This window comes from Alosa pseudoharengus, unplaced genomic scaffold, assembly GCF_046254945.1.
Source record: "Alosa pseudoharengus isolate Yale_2024_CS ecotype anadromous, Long Island Sound unplaced genomic scaffold, YU_APseudo_1.1 YU_APseudo_1.1_scf_24, whole genome shotgun sequence".
NCBI lineage: Eukaryota > Metazoa > Chordata > Actinopteri > Clupeiformes > Clupeidae > Alosa > Alosa pseudoharengus.
Genome location: NW_027468689.1, coordinates 17,389,243 through 17,412,600, shown reverse-complemented (window position 1 = coordinate 17,412,600; position 23,358 = coordinate 17,389,243). Strand labels below are relative to the sequence as shown.

Below are 23,358 nucleotides of genomic sequence, written 5' to 3'. Positions count from 1 at the left end.
TGAGGGAGGCTTGAGTGTGAATATGATTCGCTCTAATTCAGAAGCATTTAATGACAGCATTGGAATTCTGGCTGATGTGCTGACCGTCTCTCACTGATTGACACATTTTTTAAAAAATCTAATATCATCCTGATGTTGACAGATAGCACATAGCCTAAACTCTGTTAATTATGATCAAAATTAATCGCTAATCGTTTTGCTATGTTAAAAGCCAATTGTTGAACATTTTAGAAATGCAGACAGCAGTCCAAGATGGGGGGGGGGCAGTGTTTATACCGGATCAGTGTTTGCATATTTAATACGTTTCATACACGTGTTTCAACACTGCATTTCGGTCGTTGCTTTTACCTTACCATTACCTTACGCATGCCAGTTATGTATCCACCAGCTGCTTGCCTGCAGCCTACTTTCAAAACTCCAAAGCTGCTTGCTGTCAGATTTGGTTCCGAGGGAACAAGTTCAGTGTAGGCTATCAACAACACTCAATAACAGTTTATGTGATGTGTTAATCAATTAAATTCCCAACAATTTCACAACAGCTAGTTCTGGAGTAGGCCATTCAACTATCCCGATTGCTTACGACTCAGGCTGCGCAGTTGGCACCCGCTTCCTTATTTGGGTTTTGGGTTGCCAGGTTTTAGCCTATGACAAAACGGTTGAAATTGAAAGTGATCGTGTATGTGTAGGGTGTATTTCATATACAATCTGGCAACCTGAATGGATCAATGATTTTAAAATGAAGTTTGATGGCCATGCAAATTACGGGAGTTTTCCGGGAGAAATAACAAAACAGGAGGGTGCTGGGAGATGACCTTGAAATACGGGAGAAACCCGGGAAAAACGGGAATGTTGACAGGTATGATAACAGCCCATGAGAAAAAGATGTGCATGCTACTTTAATCCTTTAGCTTTCCTATAGAAACAGATAACTGATTATGCCAGGTTTGTGAAAATGTAAATTTTATTTCATAAATACAAATATAATGCATACATGTCACCAATGTATCTAGTTCTACTCAATAAAACGTATGAAAATGTAGGTAATATACCAGTATAAAACAAAGCTTCTGTTATTTGGATTGTACAATGTATTTGTCATGTTACAAGTTCCTACAATGATTTAGACTGAAATTGTACTCAAATAGCATTGAACAATAAAGGCAATGGGCTTTTTCATGAGGGCAGGAATGTAAATGAATGGCCATTGCACACTAAATGATTTCCATATTTGTAAAGAGGTCAGCATGAATATTATGTAAAACAAATCAACAGGACAAAAATCACACATAATGTATGGCATACATACATACATACAAATAGTATGGTGCAGGACAGTGATGCATGTTATTTTTGCATAGGTCAGAAGAGATGAGACTTTAGGCAATAAATATAGAAAATCCTGACAGGATTCAAGCACTTATTGGTGGCATGCTGTTACCAATGGCTGTTACACACTTTCAACTGGACAGTGCATCCAGATAGGGCTATATCAATGCACTTTATAGGTAAGGTAACTATCAGTTTTGCACAACGCTAGAATGACTCGATTTGAAGACCACAATATGTTGCGCTTTATTTCAGAGCTTTATCTCCCTGAGGGGAAAGTTTAAAAATAAAACAGAAACAAAAACATAGACAAACAAATTTTAAGTATTGTTTGAGAGGCAAACAATTGTTGCATGACTGACACAAGGCACCAGCAAATTGTGGTCATTTAGGTGTGATCATTTTCACAGATGAAAGGATCCTCTCCAGTGGCCACAAAGAATCATCAACAAACAACATTCTGGGCCATCTGGAAAACATACTACAGAATTTTCAGATGCTCTTTTACATATATTGCATATATGCATACCTCTGTCTGTTTCACAGACCAATGGTCCATTCTGTTATAGAATGAATGTTATGAACTCTTTAAAAAAAATATTTGGTCTAATCTGTGTTGGATTTCTACATTAAGTATTTGCATGATTATGGCTTTATCCACTGTTCAGCTATATTGCCCAGTTTTTCCCTTTCTGCATTCACTAAACCACTAACTTTGCATTGGTGGCACTATGTAATCATAGAGAAGTTTCCAAATGTATCTTTGGGAGGAGCTGACAGTATTTCCAATATCATGCCACTTGTGTTAAGAGTAGTTTACACTACAAGACAACTGTGGTTTGTTCAAGGATCCAAAGTATTAGGCATTACACAATTGCATTGTTATGAAGGTAGAAAGTAAATTCAAGGAAGGCAGAGTACTTTTGGACAAACAGTACGTTCCAGTGCATGTTATTTTTCTTAGGAAAATATAAAATATAAGGAAAATAAAGACAGAACAATTTTTTTTTTTCACAAAGCCTCATGTTCCTTGAGTTTTTCTGGCCCATTAAACCAACAGTATTCCCTGGATTTTATTTTCACAGAAGGCTTTGCTTCCTTATCTCCTTCCTTCAGTCTTCAGCAGCTCAGGTACTGGAGTTGTAGCCCACCCAGGAATCATTGATGATCATAACACTGAGCGCCTCCATCTTCCTTTTTGGCTGGCTCTCCGAGTCCTCCCCTCCCTCAATCCCCTGGGGGGCATCAGAGGTCGGCTCCGTGGCTTCCAGACCTCCTTGGGTATCCCTGCTCAGGTCATCTGACAACAAAAGGTTCTGCTCAGATTCTGTTGCCGTGACTGAGTGAATGACAGTTCCTGGAGGCTGGGAGAACAACTGTTGCCCAGCGGCACCAACAAGCGTTAAGGTCGTTGTGGCTGGGCCGGTGCCGTCTTGGACGGGGGTTTCGGTTTGGAGAAAGTCCGCCGTTTGGTTATTTCCCATGCTCTCCATGACGAGTGTCATCTGCTCGCCAGATGGCACCTGCTGCATAAGGAGATGAGGGGAAGCGATCAGGGTCCCACCGGCGTCTACGGTGGGCCCTACGGGCACGAGCTGCAGCGTGACTATCTGAGTGGCAGGATTCTCTGTCTGGGCGTCCTGCTGGGTCTGGGCCTGGGGCTGCATCAGGGTTCCCTGCTGCTGGGTGACGCTGTTCTCTTGCTTCTGCCGGAGGCTCCCCAGGAGCTGCGCCGTGCGGAACACGGAACCGTGCCGCCCGGGCTGCAGCGACTGCACATTCTGCAGAGTCCGCAGCATCTCCGCGGAGACAATGGGCAGATGCTGCTGCTGGATGAGGCCCAGGGCCCGGCCTGTCTTGTTGGCAACGGTTCCACTTGCTGCTTTCTGGCCGCGCTGGCCTCCGTTCACAGCCCTGCGACGCACAGGGGCCTTAGCACCCCTAGTTGAAGGCTTTGTGGCAGTACTGGACAGTCTCGAAGGAGTGATGGCCGTGGATTTCTTAGGAGCCTCCTGGTCGCTTGAGGCTTCTTCGTCATCCACATCATCAGAATCTCCACTGTCATCTTCATCATCATCGTCATCGTCGTCATCATCATCATGGTCAACTTCATGCTGCATATCACTGTCACCGCCTCCTCCTCCATCATCATCATCATCATCGTCTGTGATGTACACCATGTCTTTAGGCAGCTCAGCAAACTGGTAGACCAGCCTCTGACCCTCCACCTTATTCAGTATCCCACGCTGGTAGTAGTATCTGTAATGACAAGCAACAGAAATCAGCACAGCAGTACTTATGCATAGATTTTTTGGTCTACCAAAAAAGAAGGTATTGCACAACCCATCCTCCCTTTTTAATGTTTTGAACACAAATTATTATTGTACCAGAGAACGTGAGATTAAATATTGACAACAAAGATTTTACACTTGTTTTATCAAATCTATAAAAATGTGAAACTTCCACCATCTGCTCTATGACTTACCTCAGTGCTCTTCCCATTGTTTCATAGTTCATGTCCGGTTTGTTTTTATGCTTTCCCCAGAGCTGGGACACTGCTTTGGAGTCCACCAGCTTAAAGATGCCCTTCTCCTTGTTGGTCCACTTTATGTACCTGGGACAGGCTTTCCTGTCCTGCAGTAAGGCCATTAAGAACTCCCAGAGGTACAATGTATTTCCTGTGCCAACAATTAAAACAATTCCATTCAAACAAAATCAAAAGCAAGCTGGTATTATAGGTGTGATGTGAGTGTATTTGCCGTTAATCTTTCTTATTACACATTCATGGCTAACAGAGAAAACGATGCTATACCTCGGCCATCTTTGCTTTTCTTTATGTTGATGTCTGGAATAGGGGAACGCGTTCTCTGACGTCTTGGTTTTCTTCCTGTTGAAACAGTAAACACAATGTGTCAAAACATTATCACTGAGGGTCAGTTTCTAGCGTGTGGATTTAGACTAGTCATAGACTAACTACTTTTTCTCCATGGAGCTCTGCATTGAAGTTCTCTTCCATGGAAACTTGCTCTTACAGGCACGCTACACCTGGCACTTTCCGTTTGCAGAGTGGAAAAATATTTTTAGAAGACTTTTTTGAATGTACGTGCCACTATCACGTCTGCAGCCAGTTACATTGATAATAAAAGCTAATTGTAAGAGCATAACGCTCCACGAACAGAATAGTTCAGTTACGTGCCTGGTGTAGACTGCCTGTTAGTGTTAAGTTTGCTTTAAATGAACAGTTTGCAGATCTGCATGTGGTGGCGAGTCTTTTTTAGTGCGTGTAGAGCACCTTTTTTGGTCTTTGGTTGTTGAGAGACCGTTTCAACTTCAACGTCCCGTTGAAGCTGAAGCCACTGTGGTTGCCCCTGGAGACCGTCTGACAGGAAGGACACCTGGTTAACTGGAGTGGTGAAGACATCGCTTAGGAAAATTTGCGCTGCAGAAGACATACAGGGTTATGCTTTATGCAAAAAAACATTAGGCAAAAATGTGCATGGTGACAGTGTCTTGGCAGGGTATGATACAGAAAAACAACCATGTCAGTCTACAGCTAATTTCACATAGAAGTGTTCTGTGGTTCTCATATAATATATATATATATATATATATGCATGTATGTATGTGTGTGGGGGGGTGCAAGACCACCATAGGTAATCTTACAGGCAGACTGTGACTCACATAGGTGTTTCTCATCCAAGGTGAGGCTGAGTGAGGATGGGGAATCCATGTTTAGCAAAGCTTCGGCAGCTTCTATGGTCTCCATGGTGTCTTCCTCCCCACTCTGGAAGGCCTCCACTACAGTCAGAAAGAAGGAAACAGACTTGAGTTGGCTTCTTTCAGTCACCCTCTAACAAACAATTAACCGAAGTGAAAAGTTTATCTAGGCACGCCAGATGTGTTGTTGGAGACCCTTCAGACATGAAATTAAGTATATAAATCCTTTCAGAGCGTTAAACACCGCATTTCATACGCTGCAAGTAAACTAATTCTCCCACACTACATCTCGTCACTCCCATGCGTAATTCATATACTCTATAGCAGCTACTTAAAATAGCCTACTAGGTTACAGATGAGGCCATCAGATGTAAACAGTTAGCCACTTGATGCAACAAAGGCAGGTAAGTTGTACTAAGTACACATTTTCGTCCACAGATATGCACAATGCTTGTTTGCGGTCGACACGAGTAGAAGTAAACTTTCTCCATCGAAATGAAGGGCAAACGCCGGAATTTTAAGAACTTCGATTGCTACAATGACGCATCGACACCCCACTGGCTACGTGCTAGCACAGCTAACCTGTTAGCATTAGAGTCTGATTGCTCAGGCCTGAAACTTTGCTTACTTCCGATGAGTGGAGAGGCCTCAAAGTACTGGAGTTATATATGAAGTTTGCACGGAAATGGCAAATTCCTTTTGTCAAGTGGATGATGTTGGCAATCCAGCTACGATGGTTCGAGTTGGTCCAGCTGGCGCACGACTGACGTCAATATTATGTTCTAGCTCACTTCCCTGGTCCATGTGCGAACGACGAGGGGTGGGGTCTGCTCCCTAGGTCTAGCCCGAGTCCAGCACACAAACTTCACAAAGGGAGGGAATTGTGTCTCAACGGCTCTATTTGCACAGGTGAGGTCTTTGGCGAGGACAGCCATTATTAAAAGCCGTAGAGAATTTGCCTGAACAAATATTTAGCCTACATCCCTGCAACACTGTTGTTCCTCATTGACATAAACCAGCAACATGCGATGACGGGTCAATTAAACACTTCCTCGTGTCACCATCAACTTAAGAGTGAAATTGTTTTATTTTTATTTCAACATAGGTCTATGACATGCTTGTCTATGTTGGCAGATAAAGCATCTGCTCACCTTTGCCTATAAGCTAGCCCAGGGGTTCCCAAACGTTTCAACCCGCGACCCCCAAAATAACCGTGCCAGAGACTGGCGACCCCCACTATCCCTGGATGTGACTCAAAAAATAAAATAAAATGCCTGTTATGATTTTACATATAGAAATTTACTATATGATAAAAGCAGAATACCTTAGTCAAAAAATAATATCCATGTAACATGAGTGCACATTATTGCTGTCGTGCAAACTTAACTTTGAAACATTACTTTAATTTCCATTTTAACAGAAGAATATCTCAATCAGGGTAATATCCACAAACTGTTGTAAACATATGTACATTGTTGCTGCGCAAATTTACATTTGGGCAACTATGTTTCAGCGTTAATCTCATCTAATGAGATGGATGCGCGCTATGCGCGGAACACAGCAAGTCCATTCTTGGTTTAATTGTGGAGACGGCCACACAGAGATCATCCTCCACATTTAGACGCGATCTGTATTTGTTTGTAATATATGTCAGTGCAGAGAAAGTCTTTTCGCACAGGTATGTGGAGCCAAACGGCGTCAGTACATCCATCGCGGCCTTGAATAGCTGTGGATATTCCCTGTCGACTGAAATCTGAAGTTGTGATAACAGCTTAAAGAAGAACAGACAAGCAACAAATATTGGCCCCTTGAAATGTGAAATATCTCAAATCTAATCTACTAGGCTACCATGGCATCAGCCTCCATGTCTTTTCATATGGTCACACACAAACACAATAGGCCCACTGACAAAGTATGGCACCTCCGTAAAAAAACTCATTTGAATATTCTATTTCGAACATGAGGAGGTAGTGCAACGCACCTGTCAGGGGAACATCATCCACTGTGTCATGGTCGAACGTTCCCAGGTGAGCATGGGTCAGCTGTTGGTCACACACCAATCCGGAGTAACCGAGCAGATGGGAATGTGGCACCTGCTCCACAATCACAGCAGGGAAAGCAGAAGGATCCTCAAACTGAAATTGTGCACACACACACGCACCACACATACATACTTTATTAGGACAAACCCCAATACCAGCTGTTACCAATCTGTTGCTATTTGTTAAATCTATTGCTCATTTGTTGAATCATGCTAATGTGTTTTAGTGAAAACAACAACCAAAAAGCAGAATAATATATTACTGTTACATTCAGATCGCTAATGCTTGAAAGGTCTGTCTGAAAAGGCCTGAGTTGTTGGTAGATATGCAGTTGGCAAGTAGGGAAAGTATTTCAGGGTCCTATTTACCTGCTGAATGTGTTCTGGGTTGCCAACCATCTCTCTGTCTAGCTCAATGTTCTGAGCTGAAGCTTCCATATCGTGGTGGTGGGGGGTGCTCAGTGGATCATTGCAGTCTTCCTCTTAAGCATGTAGCATACCTCAACCAAAGTTTTCACACCCTACATCTAAGGCCTCAGGCCCTCAGCAGCTCTTTGCACTTCACGAAATCTTCCACTGGAGCAAAACTTTTTTCTTTCCATAGATTTTGTTTGTCAACGAAGTACAGCGGAGTAGTTACCTCTTGAAAGTGGGAACAGATGATAAGAGAGGAGAGTGTGGCTAGAACCTGTCACAACACACACACACAAAAACAGCCATTACAGACAACAATCCACCATGGAACAGCACCAGTATAGTGCCTTACTTCGGGTGTTTAAACAGGCAAATGTTTCAAGCATACATCAGATGATAAGCGCTTTGAAATTGCACATCAAGGAGATGTGTCGGCCTTTGCAGAGCATATATACAGAATCATTCAGACGTGCAAACCAGAATAAAACTGTCAAAGCCCAGCAGCAACCACTCTTTCTGCCGAGCGATTATTTTTTACCCCCGCAAACCCCCCCACCCCCATCGCTCTTTACCTTATCTCTGTGCCGTGCTTTTCCGCAGGGCTCTGTAAACACCATTTGTTCTCTCCCTCCATTTCTGTTTCTCTCTCTCTCACACACACACACACTCTTTTGCTCTCTTGTTGCTTATCTGGCTCATAGACACAGCACACGAGAAAGAGGAAGGAAGTCTCTGTGTGATGTCAGAGAGGAGGGGAAGCGAGCAGAGGCTGCAGGCAGCTGTGGTCAGGCAGGCCAGACTCAGGCAAAATGTCAGTGCTTCTCTATCTTGCTGAGGTGTGTGTGTGTGTGTGTGTGTGTTTGAGAGTGTGTTGGGGGTGGGGTTGGAGGTCTATCGATGGTCGTGTTTGTGACCGTTTATGGTGTAAGCACTACTCGTGAAAACAGCTGCATTGCTCTGGGGTTGATCTTGGGGACAACAGAGATGATACATAATAAGAAAAGCCCTTTAGATTCCAACTGGATGTTTTTCTTGATGTGAGGTTTTGTAGATAAATTGTAATGCATTTTTGTTGGTATTTGGTATGGCACAGCTGAGGTTGAGCAACAGCCACTCTGTTTTCTGTCTATCCTTCTAACTTTAAGATTACAGCACATTCCTCTTTTAAGCCCATCACCAGACTGACAAATCAGATCATGATCATAAAAACGTGAAAGCCTACCAGCAACCACTGAAGGCCTACAAGCAAAGGTCTCTGCACTTATTATCTTTTCCCATCCATCAAGACTACTGGACTGGACCCACCCTCCATAGACATAAAGTAGAAATCCAATAAGCAGTAGTACACATCAGCACAAAAGTACCTTTTCCTTTACCTAGGTGTATTTGGTGTTATTAAAGGCCTACTGTCGAGATCAATACGACTGCTGTATAAACGCCACTCACCTCATCACGAGCATTTATGACGTTTAGGGGAACGACCCGATGAAAGTCCGGAGTTATCAATGACCATTATCTTGTTTTAGCTTGTCCCAGACCATCTGGTTGGTGTCTGTTTTTCGTGCGCTTCGCCTTTCTTATGTGTTTATGTTGTTGAGACAAGTAAACTTTCTCGCGGTCTTTTATCTCCTCTACCTACCTGCTCTCCCCCATTCCTCTCAGGCTCACCACTCCCTCCTGTGGTGTCAGGTTACAGAGCGTAAGCATGGTGACCTCACCTTGACTACCAGCCTGCTGCTACAACTCACCTGAGAGCACGCCTATCAGGGCCTTTTACAGCACCTCTGCAATTAACCCTTTAAGGGCAGACCTCCCTTCTTGATGCCTCGCCACTGAATCAGGCCTTGTCTAGGTCTAATCTTCCAACATGTATTTGGTCATAATGCTATGACTATAGTAGTATACATTACAATAATATAACTACAATAGTGTACTTTTATTATATTTGGATTCTAATAATATAGACTGTTTAGCATATTTGTTCTGTACTTCTCCAGTGTACTTGTTAACTGTGTCTTTGTATGAGACGTCATGTATGAATGTTCAGTTCAGCATGAATAGCTTGAGCTATGGCAAAGGTCGTTCTTGTTGACTAGTGAAGAGTTTTGCTTATTTTGTCTCTCAGGAAGATAAATATATCTCTGGGTGGTACCTAATGTATGATGGAACAAATTCTTTTGCAGTAAGACATTTCCATAAACCGTTGTAAAACGGTTATTCTTTAACATCATAGACAAGTGGTGGTTTTCTCCCCAGAGTCTATCTGAAGCCCCCCAACACATCTTTGCTGCTGCGGAGCTGCTTTTAAACTATCACTGCGGTGAAGAGAGAGAGAGAGAGCGTGCAGGCTCATGTGAACAGAGGAGCTTAGTCCCCGGGGTTTACTGGAGTGTCTTACAGCGGCTGCCTGCTGCTTTTGTGCCTGCTACAAGCGTTTTATGTTTACCACAACTGAAGAAGAACAGACCAGACAGAACTGAAGTCGAAAGATAACTGCTGTCCCACTCACCTACTCAAGATAAACTAATACCAAAAATGCTGTACGGTAGAAAGTTCTAGAAGGGTAGAAAGTACAGCATGGAAATTTTACTGTGAAACAGCAACCTCCTGTTTTCATTCACCTGAAACTATGCTACGTGGCCCACACACACATAACGGATAATCACACACACACACACAATTATATATTTAGGTGTCGTGGCCTGAGTGTGAGGAGAGAATAGCCCAGACAAACAAGCCGTTATCACACAGGAAGCACTGTGGGCCTGCTGGCTCTGCCAGGCGTTGCACATGGAGCAGATGTGAGTCCCCATAGGTCCCCCTCACACGTCCCCGTCCCCACCTGCACACATGACTTTACTTAGCGTCAGCTCTACACAAAGCATCAGCCCCCTAACTTAACCCGTTTACATGTTCATGTTTAGTCATTTAACTGATGCTTTAATCCCACTTATGTAAATATGCAATTTTTAAATTAGTATTTGTGCCTCTTGGGTTTCAATTCATGACCAACCCATTTCTTCACCTTGCTTTACCAGTTGGGCAACAGGAGCACAATCAGAACTTGGCTGCCAATATCCTGTCAGACAGTCATGCCTGTTGCTTGTTCTCTAAATTTGACTGTAGCCATCGTGTTTGTGTATTGGCTTGAACGGTTGCATTTGAATGAGATATTCAGGTCTTTTTTGAGCTTATGAATTTGCGTTGATAATGAAAAAATGGGTCTGCATGGCCCATCACACAGAGCTGTGCTGAACATGTCCCCTCAGGTTAAACAGCCTGCACATGATTATCAGCAAACATTAGCTAGTGTGTAATTGAGCGACGGCAGACGCGTTCAAGAAAGCTTTGGAAACTGTCACATGAAACTGAAGATGTAGCAGCAAAAGGCAAACATTTTGCCGACCAAGCAGTGCACCCATTGTTATGCTAGGCAGCCCATCATGCCCCCCCCCCCCCCCTCCCCCACACACACACCTACTTCTACCCAGTCCATGTGTAAGCATAGCTACAGCCGTGCCAGGCCGACGGCGGTGCAAAGTGCTTATCAGCAGTGGTTTGTGCTGTCTCTGCCATCCTGTTATCAACCTTGGCCTATTTATTTCCCTCTTGCTCTATTCCCTCCTCTATTTTTTGCTCCCTCTCTCTTTCACCCCTTTCACTCTGTTTCTCTCTCTCTCTGGCTGTGTCTCTCTCCATTTCTCTCTCATCTCTCTCGTTCCATTTGTCTTTCTCTCTCTCGCTATCTCCATCTCTACTAACCCCTCTCTCCATCTCTCCTTATTGTTCTCTCTCTCTTTTCTGTCTGTCTCCCTCTATTTAACTCCCCTCCCCCCACCTCTCTTTTCTGGGTGGAGGTGTTTTGATAATACTGAAGCCTCAGTGAGCTTGTCCATCTTCAGGGAGTCTTCCTCAACTATGGCCTTGTATACATCTCACACATGCATATTGCAGTGAAAGCACATCAAAGCTGTGGAACATCTCTTTACTCTAGAGGAAGGTGCAGAACCGTGTGTATGCGCATGCATTTGTGTGTGTGTCTAGAGAGCGGAATAGATGGTAGAGCAGGGCTCCATATTGTTTCTGCCGGTGCAAAGCCTTGCATCTCATGCAGCGCAAGTTATAAACGCAAGTAATTCACTGCAATTTAAATAGAGACAAGCCCATGTAGCAGACATGCCAGGATTAAGCAATTCATTCTAGGTTAGATGGAGCTATTAAAATTTGTGTACATATTTGTGGTGAACGTATTCATCATCAACTGTTTTTTTAATTCCTCAGCTTGTTTTTGAAAAGACAAGAATGGAGAACCCTACCATAAACTATTTTTCAGATACCGAAAATGCCTAATTGATCGAGGTGTACCTAATTGTGCCACTCTAATAAGGTACAATTTTGGTCACTATGGCAGTACCCCGTATTTGGTATGTTTGTTTGGAAAGGGTACATAAACTGTAGGCTACATATGTAATAGGTAGCCTTTAGTGTAGGTGCAAAATCTTTACTTACAACCACAGATACAAGAACAAGAATAGCCTACGGCAACATCACGGTATTTGAAAACAAACACACTGACCAAGACCTAGGAAACATAAGGATTTAAATAGAGCTATTTTACAGCAGCCATTTTGACAGGAAATATTAGGGCAAGCAGGTGTAGCAGAATCAGAACCTTAATTAATGTAATTGGTAACACCTGAATGGCTGCTGTGAAAAAGGTCCATGCAATGGGCTTGGCAAGACTAACAAGGCACAGGTGGGAAGGAAACAAGGGAATAACCAGGGAACAGAACAAGACCCAGGTGAGGGGTGGAGACATGGGCATAGCTGTCAACCCTCCCGTTTTTTCCGGGTTTCTCACGTATTTTAACTTTTTTCCCGCTGTCTTCCCGTTTTAATATTTTCCCGTAAATATCCTGTATTTTAACAATCTCATAACATTAGCTCTACCATCGGACTTGTCAGTCTCTGTACTGTTGTCCTGTTGCTACACCCTTGCCCTTCCAACGAAACAGGTGTTTTTAAAGCATCGTTTTGCTTGCTTGAAGGCGACAGTGAGACTATTTAAGATGCACGAGAGCACGATTCAGTGGCACCTGCATAGTGTAGGCTACGGCCGAACGCTGTGTGTATCGGCCTACCACTCAGCTACGAGTAGGGAAAGAATTCCCCTGTTTGTATATTCACTCCAAGTTGGCCTACCATAACTTCCCAACTCTGCACTAATGCCCATAAACTGCATGACAGGCTATTTATATTTTCTCTCTAAAATCTCTAAAATAACCAAATGCATTTGTTCAACTTTATGAAGAAGAATTACGCACTATAGGCTACTTGGAACGCACACATTTTGTTTGCGCAGGAGAGAGAATGACAGCGCACAGGGCCATCGATTAGGCTACAGAACTTTAGCCTTGCTAGGGCTGTATAAAGTTGACCAAATTAATATAGGGGGACGAATGTTGACATTTTCCCGTATTCTGCGTGAGAAACCCGGGAAATCTCCCTTATTTTCAAAGCTCAATGTTGACAGCTATGGACATGGGGTGCGTTCATTTTCAGGTAGCCGCTTACGGCGACAGCGGCAGCTTAAAGATGAACTGAACTGGAATTTGAAGTAAAGGTGATATAACAGATGTATTTTATTTCTTCTCATTGGTACAATGATTAAAATGGCTGAATTTATTAAAAGGGATAAAATTGTACGTTAAAAGTGGTGTTGTTGTTACACGGGCGCCGCCATGTTGGATTTCAACAATCGGCTACGTCACTGGCATGGTAAGCTACTCTGCACTAGCACTAGCAGCCATAGCAGATAATGAGTCTGAGGCTAGCTGACATGGCTGAGGAAACTAACATTAGGCCTAGCTGAGTTACATATTGGCCATAAGCCATTTATCATAGGCTAGCCTACATCACAAAATCTCATACAAAATGAAACCAAACTAGTGAAACAAAGGCGAACACTTTAACAGGGGAAATTAATTTGGCATGAATCATACTGAACGCTATTTTGTCAATGAGCAGAAACACACACGACATTCAAACTATTGATAAGATGTGCACTATGGAAACTGGTCTGTAACTTTGGACGAATAAATGCCATTGACTTGCCATATCCTGACTTAAAAAACCCTTTTCTTGCTTACTTTATCGCAAACTCGGTGGAACAGCTTGTAGTCTTTTTCAATTCATAGAAAGGCGAGCCCACAGTCTATGTGCCATATGAGCCTAAGTTTCAACTTCGGCTTCGTTCATTCAATGCAGTCACTGGTCGCAATTACAAGTCTGGGAAGGTTCGTTCAATCGTTTAAAGTTTTAAGTGCAGTAGCCTATCTGTCCCCTTTGGAATAATATCTCGAAGTAGCCTCAGGTGAGGTCCAGTGTTAGATAGGCTACCATACGATCCAACCTAGGAAAGGGCTAGCAGCTAACACCTTGGAAACACTCTTATGTCAAACTCCACAAGCTAGCACTCCGACCATAGAGAGTATAAACCATGACTCCGACGATATCACAGATCGATAATAATGCTTTTACTAGCTGGTAACTAAACCACAGCGGGTCTGTAAACAGAATCCAATGTCCCTTTCTACTCACCCTGAAGCCAGTTGTTCACCGTCTCAGGACAGATTGTTGATGCGAGGGAGTTTAACTCGCAGTACTGCTATCCAAGAGACTCGTGCAATATCAACATCCACAAGGTAAAAATCTGCAAACTCTCCACTAACGTTAGCCTAAAATAAACGGCAAACTCGTGTATCCTCCGTGTATCTGGGGTCAACTTGGGGTAACGAAGTTTTTAACAGTTTCAAGGGAGGGAGAGAGAGAGCCCGTGTGAGTTGCTGTTACTAGTGCCAGTAGTCCATACTGCGTTAGCCTACATTGACGTGACAATGCGTGTTATATAGCTTATTTGTATATGCACATAGCCTTCGCATAGGCCTAATGTAGTGGTGGTGAGTGAGTATGCAGTTGTGTGGAGGATGTACAGTAGGCAATGTATGTGTGTGAGGGATGGAGGGAGACAGAGAGACAGCGTGCGTGTTGCTGTCTCAAGCGCCCCTCGTCCAGTTTTCTACATGACCTAGGCTAGGTCTACAGTAGCCTATGTTGTGCCGCACAAAATGTATCTATGTTGTACATTGCACAAAATGTATAACCCCCGAAATAAACACATACATAAATAAACACATTTTTCCCGTCACTTTGGCTTCCTTGAACATTTTCCCTACGTTTCGCCACTGCTTTGCAACAGATAGATTCCAGTGTCCATGCTCCGGCAGCGCCCACACAGTCATTTTCACCCAAATGATCCTACTGAAGGTTGAGCTGGAGCCTGAAACCCATCTAGTGGTAGTCAAGACACTACAGGCCTGTCCCTCACAGGCTCAAATTTGTAACCCATGCCATTAAAATTACAAATTTTCGTGTATACATAATATGCTGCAGCTGTTGCCTATAGAACTTCTCAGGTCCTACCATGCCAGTGACGTCATTGAACCTGGCAGCGTTCTAATACTAACAAACGCAATTTTGGTGTTGCTTAAAAAAGGCTACGTATTGATTTTTTTAAATTATTTTTTTAGTGTCATTTATTTTTAATTGTCATAATCAACACATTATCAATGTTGATTCTTTCAGTTCAGTTCATCTTTAAGTACACTATCGATCCGACACGCTACGGCACGCTACGGCATCATCATCATCATACATCATCACTTGCCGCGCATTTCAGCGGTGAAATTGCGCCAGAACTGGCAAGCATTGGTAAACAATGGATTGTATTGAGCGGCGCCGACAAAATAGAACTGAATCATCTACACAGCGGCGGTGGCAGAGTTTGATGCTGGTGTGTGGGGTTGTATGGAAAACAGTGGAATCTACAAATGTCGAAAGCAGTGTGCGCCTCACTTATGTCGGTGCCTATGTGCGGAGTGCTTTAAAGGAACACGCCACCCAAAATCAGTAGTGATATATGTTCTTACCGTAACTTTCACGAGTTGAGTCGTACCTCTCCCGCGTCGGTAGGTGCACTCAAACGCTCTGTCGCGCGGCGCGAATGTGTTAGCATGTTGCTATGCTAGCGGGCTCTGCCGTGGCCGTAGAGAGAGGCACATAGCAGTATTCAAACACCTCCACGTTTTACCTACTTAAATACAGTTGCACGAGTAGTTGATGAAAAATGTTAGGGCACACAACATGAAACGTGACTATTTTCCAAGCGAATAAACATGAGAACTACAATGTGTGGCGCAATAGCACTTGGGAGTACTTCGACCTAGCGTGGTAATATTATTAACACCTAATTGTAGATCCTATCCACCACAGAGTTTAGAATCCATGCTGGATCGACCCTCAGCCTCTCCCTCCCCTCTGAGCGAGAGAGGCACACACACTAGAGATGCGCTGATGGGCTATTATTTCAACCATAACTGCATAGCAAAACTTATCATCCATCAGCCATCCATCAGCACTAAAGTTTGTTGACCAATTTTCAAAACTGCACCCGCCATCCGCTGGTTGTTTTAATGTAGGCTATATGGGTGATGCAGCGCTGCTGACGTGAGGCTAGAAAGCCCTTGCCTGTTCTAGAAAGACTGATCTAATGCAGCAAATATATTAAAAGGCAAAAGTCGTACATTGGCTAGGCCTATCCCCAGAATATCAGCAGCAAACTCAGTCTCTGTCGCGCAAAACAGTCTCCAAATAAAACGCACATCGGCCTGTTGCCTATTCTGCCAGCTTGTGACAATATATCGTCCAAAATGCTTGATTGCATTGCATTCTCCACATTTTTAGCTACATTTTCATGTACCACATCAGCATTTTTGTTCAGTGAATCTTTTGTAAATTGCTTTACAATTACCGTCGGGCCTATAGGCCTATTGCCTGGCTTGCCTCAGCTTCGGTCACGTCCTTTTACAATTTTATCATTGTAATAAAAAATGCAATTTGCCACATAATTTCAGCATGCTCCTGGCCTAATTAATGCCTATTGTAGGCTACTTTATTTTTTGCAAAAAGAAAGAAATCCTTGATAAAATAACAAGTCATTCACATTATAGGCTACTTTACACACTGTTATGTCAGGTTGACTGTCAAGCCTGTTCTGAAGACTCCCATTCATTTTGACTGCACGAGCGCGTCTTTTTCAGACAGACATCGCAATTCATTTTATAGCCTAGCAGGCCATCGGACAAATATGACGCCTCGATATTAAAGAAACTCCGACTCCATTCATTCTGAAAGTCCACTGCACAACAATGCAACGTGCATGTTCACATTTTTAGTAACAACCGCCAAACTTGCTTGCTTGCCTTACACATCTAAGTTTTCCGACTATTTTTCTTACCTTCTTTTTCCGATGTGGATGTTAGTGAGTTTGTAGAAGTTTTAGCTCTTACGTTCTGAACATCTCGCACTGCCATCGCCCGATGTCATTTCTTAGTCATATCACTCTCTGTCTCTCTTTTAAATGCCTATTCCCTGAATGGTAGGCTACAATTATGTGTTTTATAGGCTATATAGGCTAATATCTAAGCAAAATAACCCAGGCAGTCTCATCTAGGATATAACACAGGTTGAAGTTGGTTCTATTTAGGGAGGTGAACATCTGTAGATGACTCAGAAATGACATTGGAAGACAAGGAGTGAATATGGCAAGAGGCAAGCCGAAGTCTGCTGACAAGGGCCCGACGGTAATTGTAAAGCAATTTACAAAAGATTCACTGAACAAAAATGCTGATGTGGTACATGAAAATGTAGCTAAAAATGTGGAGAATGCAATGCAATCAAGCCTTTTGGACGATATTTTGTCACAAGCTGGCAGAATAGGCAACAGGCCGATGTGCGTTTTATTTGGAGACTGTTTTGCGCGACAGAGACTGAGTTTGCTGCTGATATTCTGGGGCCAATGTACGACTTATGCCTTTTAATATATTTGCTGCATTAGATCAGTCTTTCTAGAACAGGCAAGGGGTTTCTAGCCTCACGTCAGCAGCGCTGCATCACCCATATAGCCTACATTAAAACAACCAGCGGATGGCGGGTGCAGTTTTGAAAATTGGTCAACAAACTTTAGTGCTGATGGATGGCTGATGGATGATAAGTTTTGCTATGCAGTTATGGTTGAAATAATAGCCCATCAGCGCATCTCTAGTGTGTGTGCCTCTCTCGCTCAGAGGGGAGGGAGAGGCTGAGGGTCGATCCAGCATGGATTCTAAACTCTGTGGTGGATAGGATCTACAATTAGGTGTTAATAATATTACCACGCTAGGTCGAAGTACTCCCAAGTGCTATTGCTCCACACATTGTAGTTCTCATGTTTATTCGCTTGGAAAATCGTCACGTTTCATGTTGTGTGCCCTAACATTTTTCATCAACTACTCGTGCAACTGTATTTAAGTAGGTAAAACGTGGAGGTGTTTGAATACTGCTATGTGCCTCTCTCTACGGCCACGGCAGAGCCCGCTAGCATAGCAACATGCTAACACATTCGCGCCGCGCGACAGAGCGTTTGAGTGCACCTACCGACGCGGGAGAGGTACGACTCAACTCGTGAAAGTTACGGTAAGAACATATATCACTACTGATTTTGGGTGGCGTGTTCCTTTAACGCAGTGTAGACTGGACTTCATACAATGCATTTTGCCATTATGTGAATCCCAGCATTCATTCCTTTACACCAGCACCATCAGTGGCTACCTGAAGATGAACACACCCTGGGATACAATAAGAAGGGTAAACAAAGGAACACATGGTACAAGACACAGGAAGTAAATAAAGGGCAACAAGAAGTAACATGAGCTGACATGATTAACAAAACTAGATGTACCGCAGAGTGGTACAAAATATGACCGCCGTCCAGTCCAGCACATTTTTTCCACAAAAAGAAATCACGCTGAAAGGCCTATATGATTCTAACTGTCTCACTAAATTGCATTATCCACACTCAATTCTCACTGGTATCTGCTAGACAACAAGTACCAAAACATGATTAGTTCATAGATTTCACATGTAAAATTCATTTTAACCCCACCTCCATCTTGCCTGTTCATAATTCTGAGAAATTCTTGAATTGTGTGCATGTACATGTTTATGTTATGTGTGTGTGTGTATGTGTGTGTGTGTGTGTTTGTGTGTGTGCGTGCTTGTGTGTGTGCCTGCGTATGTGCCTGTGCATGCACATATGTCTACTGTGTGAGTATGTGTCATACGTATGATCAGGGCATGAAATTGGCACCCGCCCACACGCCAAATGCGGGTAACTTTTGTGATTGGCGGGTGAAACTGTCAATGTACCTGCCACGTTGGCGGGTAGCCAATAAGACAACACAACACTGAGCAAGGAGATTCACTGTCCAGATTGCTGTTTGTAGGCTATGGCTCGGAGAAAGCGAGATCAAACCCATTTGCAGGGGTGGGTAGTAGCCTAACGCGTTACATTTTTTTTCGAGGAACGGCAAACGACTTTCCTTTTTCAAAACGGTAGCCTACTTCTACTCTTACTCAAGTACATTTTTGAGCCAATAATCTACTCTTTTACTCTGCTACATTTCAATTGCCTTACGTTACGAGTAGCCTACAAGTTTATTATTGGAGAAAGTATCTCGAGGGAGAAAAGCGCACCTCTCCCCGGAGAAAAGAAACAGGGCTTCAGAATGCGTTAGCCCACGATTTTAAAAGCAGCCTACTAACAGCTCAGTTAACACAATGACGTACAGTTGCCGCATCTTCTGGTGAGGCTGCCAGAGTAGCAACGAGACTAGAGGTAGGCTATGACATGACACGGAAACTTTCACGTATATTCATTTCTGGCCAGCATCGTTCAACAATCACATTGGACAAGGAAAGTAGGCCTGCAACTTAATTTACAAGCAAAGCAAATGCACTGGAAATCGAGCATACAAGTTAGAAAAAGCCTAGCATTCATTTATGTAGCCTCAATGTTGCAGGACATGACATGAGACGGTCGGCTGAGAAAACAGATAGCCTGCTCTGTCGCTCTGCCCGAGTGGATATGCCTAGGCTATTTTAGCCTAAATATACAGTAGGTTTACCCATAATATAGCCATTGTTTTTAGGTTACATTGTCTGTATGGTGGAGTTATAACCAGACTTCTAGCAATGCAAAGCAGAAGAATCAGCTGCAATGTATTGGAAGACTGCTTTTCAATCCATAGCCACGTAATTCTTATTTATTCTGGCTATGATAAAGTATATTAAATAAAATATATTTGAATTGGGCTTTTAAAATATGTTTGACTATATGATTAGCCTACAGAGGAGGAGAAAAGCAAATAGGCATAAAGGATACTTTTGTATCCCTTTAAAGGTCCATCAAAAGTATAAAAATGTAGGCCTACAAAAAAAGTACTTTTTTGCTTTTACTTGAGTACTGTAATGTGTATTCTGTACAAGTTCAAGAGTCGTTCGCCTTTATTTTGGGCACAAAATAATTTTGGCTGGTAAAAAACCACTGTGGCAGGTGGATTTCAAAATTCACCTGCCACAGTGGCTGGTGGACAAAAAAGTTAACTTCAGGCCCTGCGTATGATTACTGTGAATGTATGTGTGTGTGTGTGTGTGTATCTGTTTGTGCACATGTGTGCACATGAAATGGGTTAACATGACCCCTGGAGGCAAACATACGGAAAAAAATGGTCATCCTATAGTTACAGTTATAGTCACCCTACAGTTCTCAAGATATTCACAGAGAACTGTGTCTGCCCTACCCTCCTTTCGGGGGGTCCAGTCCAGCGGGGGGGCTACAGATCAAAACGAAAAACGACGGTTCCATGCTATCCATGTGGGGTTACATGCCCACCAAGTTTTGTGTACCCCGGTCTTTCAGTGTCCCGGGAATGCTTGTTGGTGTACGTCACTAAATGTACACATAAATGATTTTATTGTAAGGCCCCCCATGAACGAAAGTACAAAAAACTTGGCATGCATTCGGAGGGTGTCATAATGATCCTACACTTTCAATTTCGTGCAGTTTTGACCTTGTCAGCCAGAGATATTGTGATGAAAACACCTAATTTTTTGCTTTTTAATTTTTAACTAGGTGGCGCTATACATGAAATGAGTGGTTATGGAATGGGTTGACATGGCCCCTTGAGATCAACATACAAAAAAAAAATGGTCCTCCTAAACCCTACGGTTCTTGAGATATTCACAGAAAACTGTGTCTGCCCTACCCTCCTTTCGGGGGGTCCAGTCCAGCGGGGGGGCTACAGATCAAAACGAAAAACGATGGTTCCATGCTATCCATGTGGGGCTACATGCCCACCAAGTTTCGTGTACCCCGGTCTTTCAGTGTCCCGGGAATCCTTGACGGAAATTTGGGCATACGAAAAAGGAAAAAAAAAAAAAAAAAAAAATCTGACTAAACCTTCAAACCTTCGCTGCGCGGCGGTCATAATAAAAGCACAGACAGGGAAACGCATGAAATCAGGACAAGACTCTTACAACATATTAGCACCCCAGGGCTCAATTGTAAACCCTGTAGAATACATCACATAGAGATTAATATCACATGGTAATACAAACAATGTAACAATGAGGCCTCTATGGCCAGACTATACTTGTTTACTGCCTGATTAGTGCAATCATTACCCTCTGTTGCTTTCATTCAAACATTAGTAAGCATAGGCCTGCACTTTGTATTGAGATGTGTGTTCGGAATCTAACAGTTCATATCTGCAATACTGGTGTATTTTTTCCAAATAGCACAGGAAAACCTTCCCTTCCTTTTCTAAATCACAGGGGGACAGTTTGCATCTGAATCCTCTAAATATATATACATTTAATCTCTTATTTCACTTATTACATTAATACTCATATTTTAGACATCAATATTTAGCGCTACATTCAAGTTTGAAATCTGTAGAATTAGTTCATTATAAGTCATATTTAGCAACAAAACTAAACAGCATTCTTTCATGTGAAAGTAAATGGCGCAATAGTGATCGACTTTTTAACATCAGACACTTTTCCACTGTGACGACACTGAGGAAACTTGGAAAAAATCCAACCACGCTTTCACATATAATACATAAAATAGATTACTTAGACTGAGTGAGATATCCTATACCTATTTAACTCTACTTAGTGTTACTAAAGAGTTAAATATGCTCAAATGTGCGGCCCTTTTGTCAGAGTGGTGTTCTGATAATCATCTACCCATGTTGGCATAAATATTTAACTTCTTTCCTGCTCTCTTTCTTTGTGTGCAGGTTGCATGTGGTGTAGACTAGAGGTGTTTGATATTTGTTCCGTTTGCTCTCTGTGGTCTGTGTTTAGACCTGGACTTATCAGCAGCCATAGGACTTATGATTGATCCATTGTTCTAATGGCAGAACCTACTATGGCGTGCACTGCGTTGACACATGGACTGCACGATAGCTTTCACTTTCACTTTAGTTACAGCCTTAGTTACACATACACTTATATATATACACACACACACACACACACATCTAGAGATGCACACCGTTCTCCAGCTACGCTAGTTAAACTTTTTTTATTTCACTTGATATGAAATGTGTAAGCACAGTACCTTTAGTGGTGAGTCTAGTGCTGTGTGTTATTTTCTCCCCCTGAGAGAGAGAGAGGACTGCTGGCTTGCTGGAGAAGGCCACAGCGTGTGTGGTTGGAAGAGGAAGTGAGGCAAACGGTGCTGTTATGTGGCTCTGCACAAGCCCCGCCCCTGTGGCTGCTCCTGCAGCGGTGTGTGTGTGTGTGTGTGTGTGTGTGTATGTGTGTGTGTGTGTGTTGTGCTGTTCAGGTAGAGGGGGCCAGTGAGAACAGCTGATAGGCCTTTTCCGCACACACTTCACTCGCTCCTGTTTGGAGGGTTTTGACCAAAAATGACTTGATTCGGAACCTGAAAAGTTGGTTTGGAGCTGGCACCAAATGATAGCTGTGAACCCAGTGGCGGAGCTAGGGGGTGGCTTAGGGGGCTTAAGCCCCGAATCTTTTTTCAAAAGCCCCGAATCTTTTTTCAAAAGCCCCGAATCTTTTTTTAGTGTTTTAAATTCCCTGCAATTCTTATTTCCAATATAACTTCCCCTCGGTTTCTCTATAAATGTCACAAAATCCCTTATTTTCAAAGCCCAATATTGAAAAATAATTTGACTTGCTACAATGCTGCCTTGACAACGCTACCTCATGGCTTCGGTGTTCCAAAAAGCCTCTGTCAGAAGTCTGTCACTTTTACAGTCTGTGATAAAACTCAATAATTCCGTGGAAATGCATGGATTCCAGTTGCTGCTTCTGTAAGAAACTGGAATCCATGCATTTCCACTGAATTATTTTTGGAATCTGATCCCTTATCATACCTGTTCATTCTTACTAGTCACTCGACTTATCGTGACTAAATTCAAGATGGCTGCAAACGCTAAACTTCGTGAAGATACTGTCTGTATAAATCGTCTTGTAAGTAAACTACCAGTGCTTTTTCAAAGTTCTCAATGTCTCGTTTTAAATGTCAGGGCCTTCGGTAGTCTACCAATGAAGTGTGGAGATACATTGAGCCTCGTAAATGGTGTAAAACAGTGATTTATTTGCATGGCTAGCCCGATGCCGAAGCACCACAATTGAAAAAGCTGTTGGTAGCATCGGCTAACTAGCGCCAGATTTTGGAGTGCAGGGGACAAGCCGAGATGGGCTATGAGACATACGTTCACACTCGGTATCATGTTTCAACACACTTTAGGTCAATATCACACCGGAATTCTCCTTTAATCAAGCACCATGCAGTCTGCATTCATAATAGGTGCTTGATTTTATGCACCTGTGTAAAGGGACCTGATGAAACCTATGAATAATCTTGCTAAATTACAAAATTAATATAA

General features: G+C 42.9%; 1 protein-coding gene across 6 annotated transcripts; it reads right to left on the bottom strand.

The window, feature by feature from the left end:
* Positions 1–943: 943 nt before the first annotated feature.
* On the bottom strand, positions 944–22,149 carry LOC143142421 (uncharacterized). Of its 6 annotated transcripts, none has more exons than XM_076303281.1 (8): positions 22,062–22,149; positions 7,454–7,772; positions 7,025–7,178; positions 5,008–5,124; positions 4,619–4,765; positions 4,139–4,213; positions 3,812–4,004; positions 944–3,585 (listed from the first exon to the last, which is right to left on the bottom strand). In XM_076303281.1, the coding sequence occupies exons 2-8, from the start codon at positions 7,520–7,522 to the stop codon at positions 2,454–2,456; spliced, it is 1,887 nt and encodes a 628-aa protein (XP_076159396.1). In that variant the 5' UTR covers positions 7,523–7,772; positions 22,062–22,149; the 3' UTR covers positions 944–2,453. The 6 variants fall into 6 exon arrangements, with proteins under 6 accessions (XP_076159396.1, XP_076159399.1, XP_076159400.1 ...); XM_076303284.1 differs by having other exon boundaries at positions 4,619–4,729; XM_076303285.1 differs by having other exon boundaries at positions 7,025–7,136.
* Between the last annotated feature and the right edge of the window lie 1,209 nt (positions 22,150–23,358).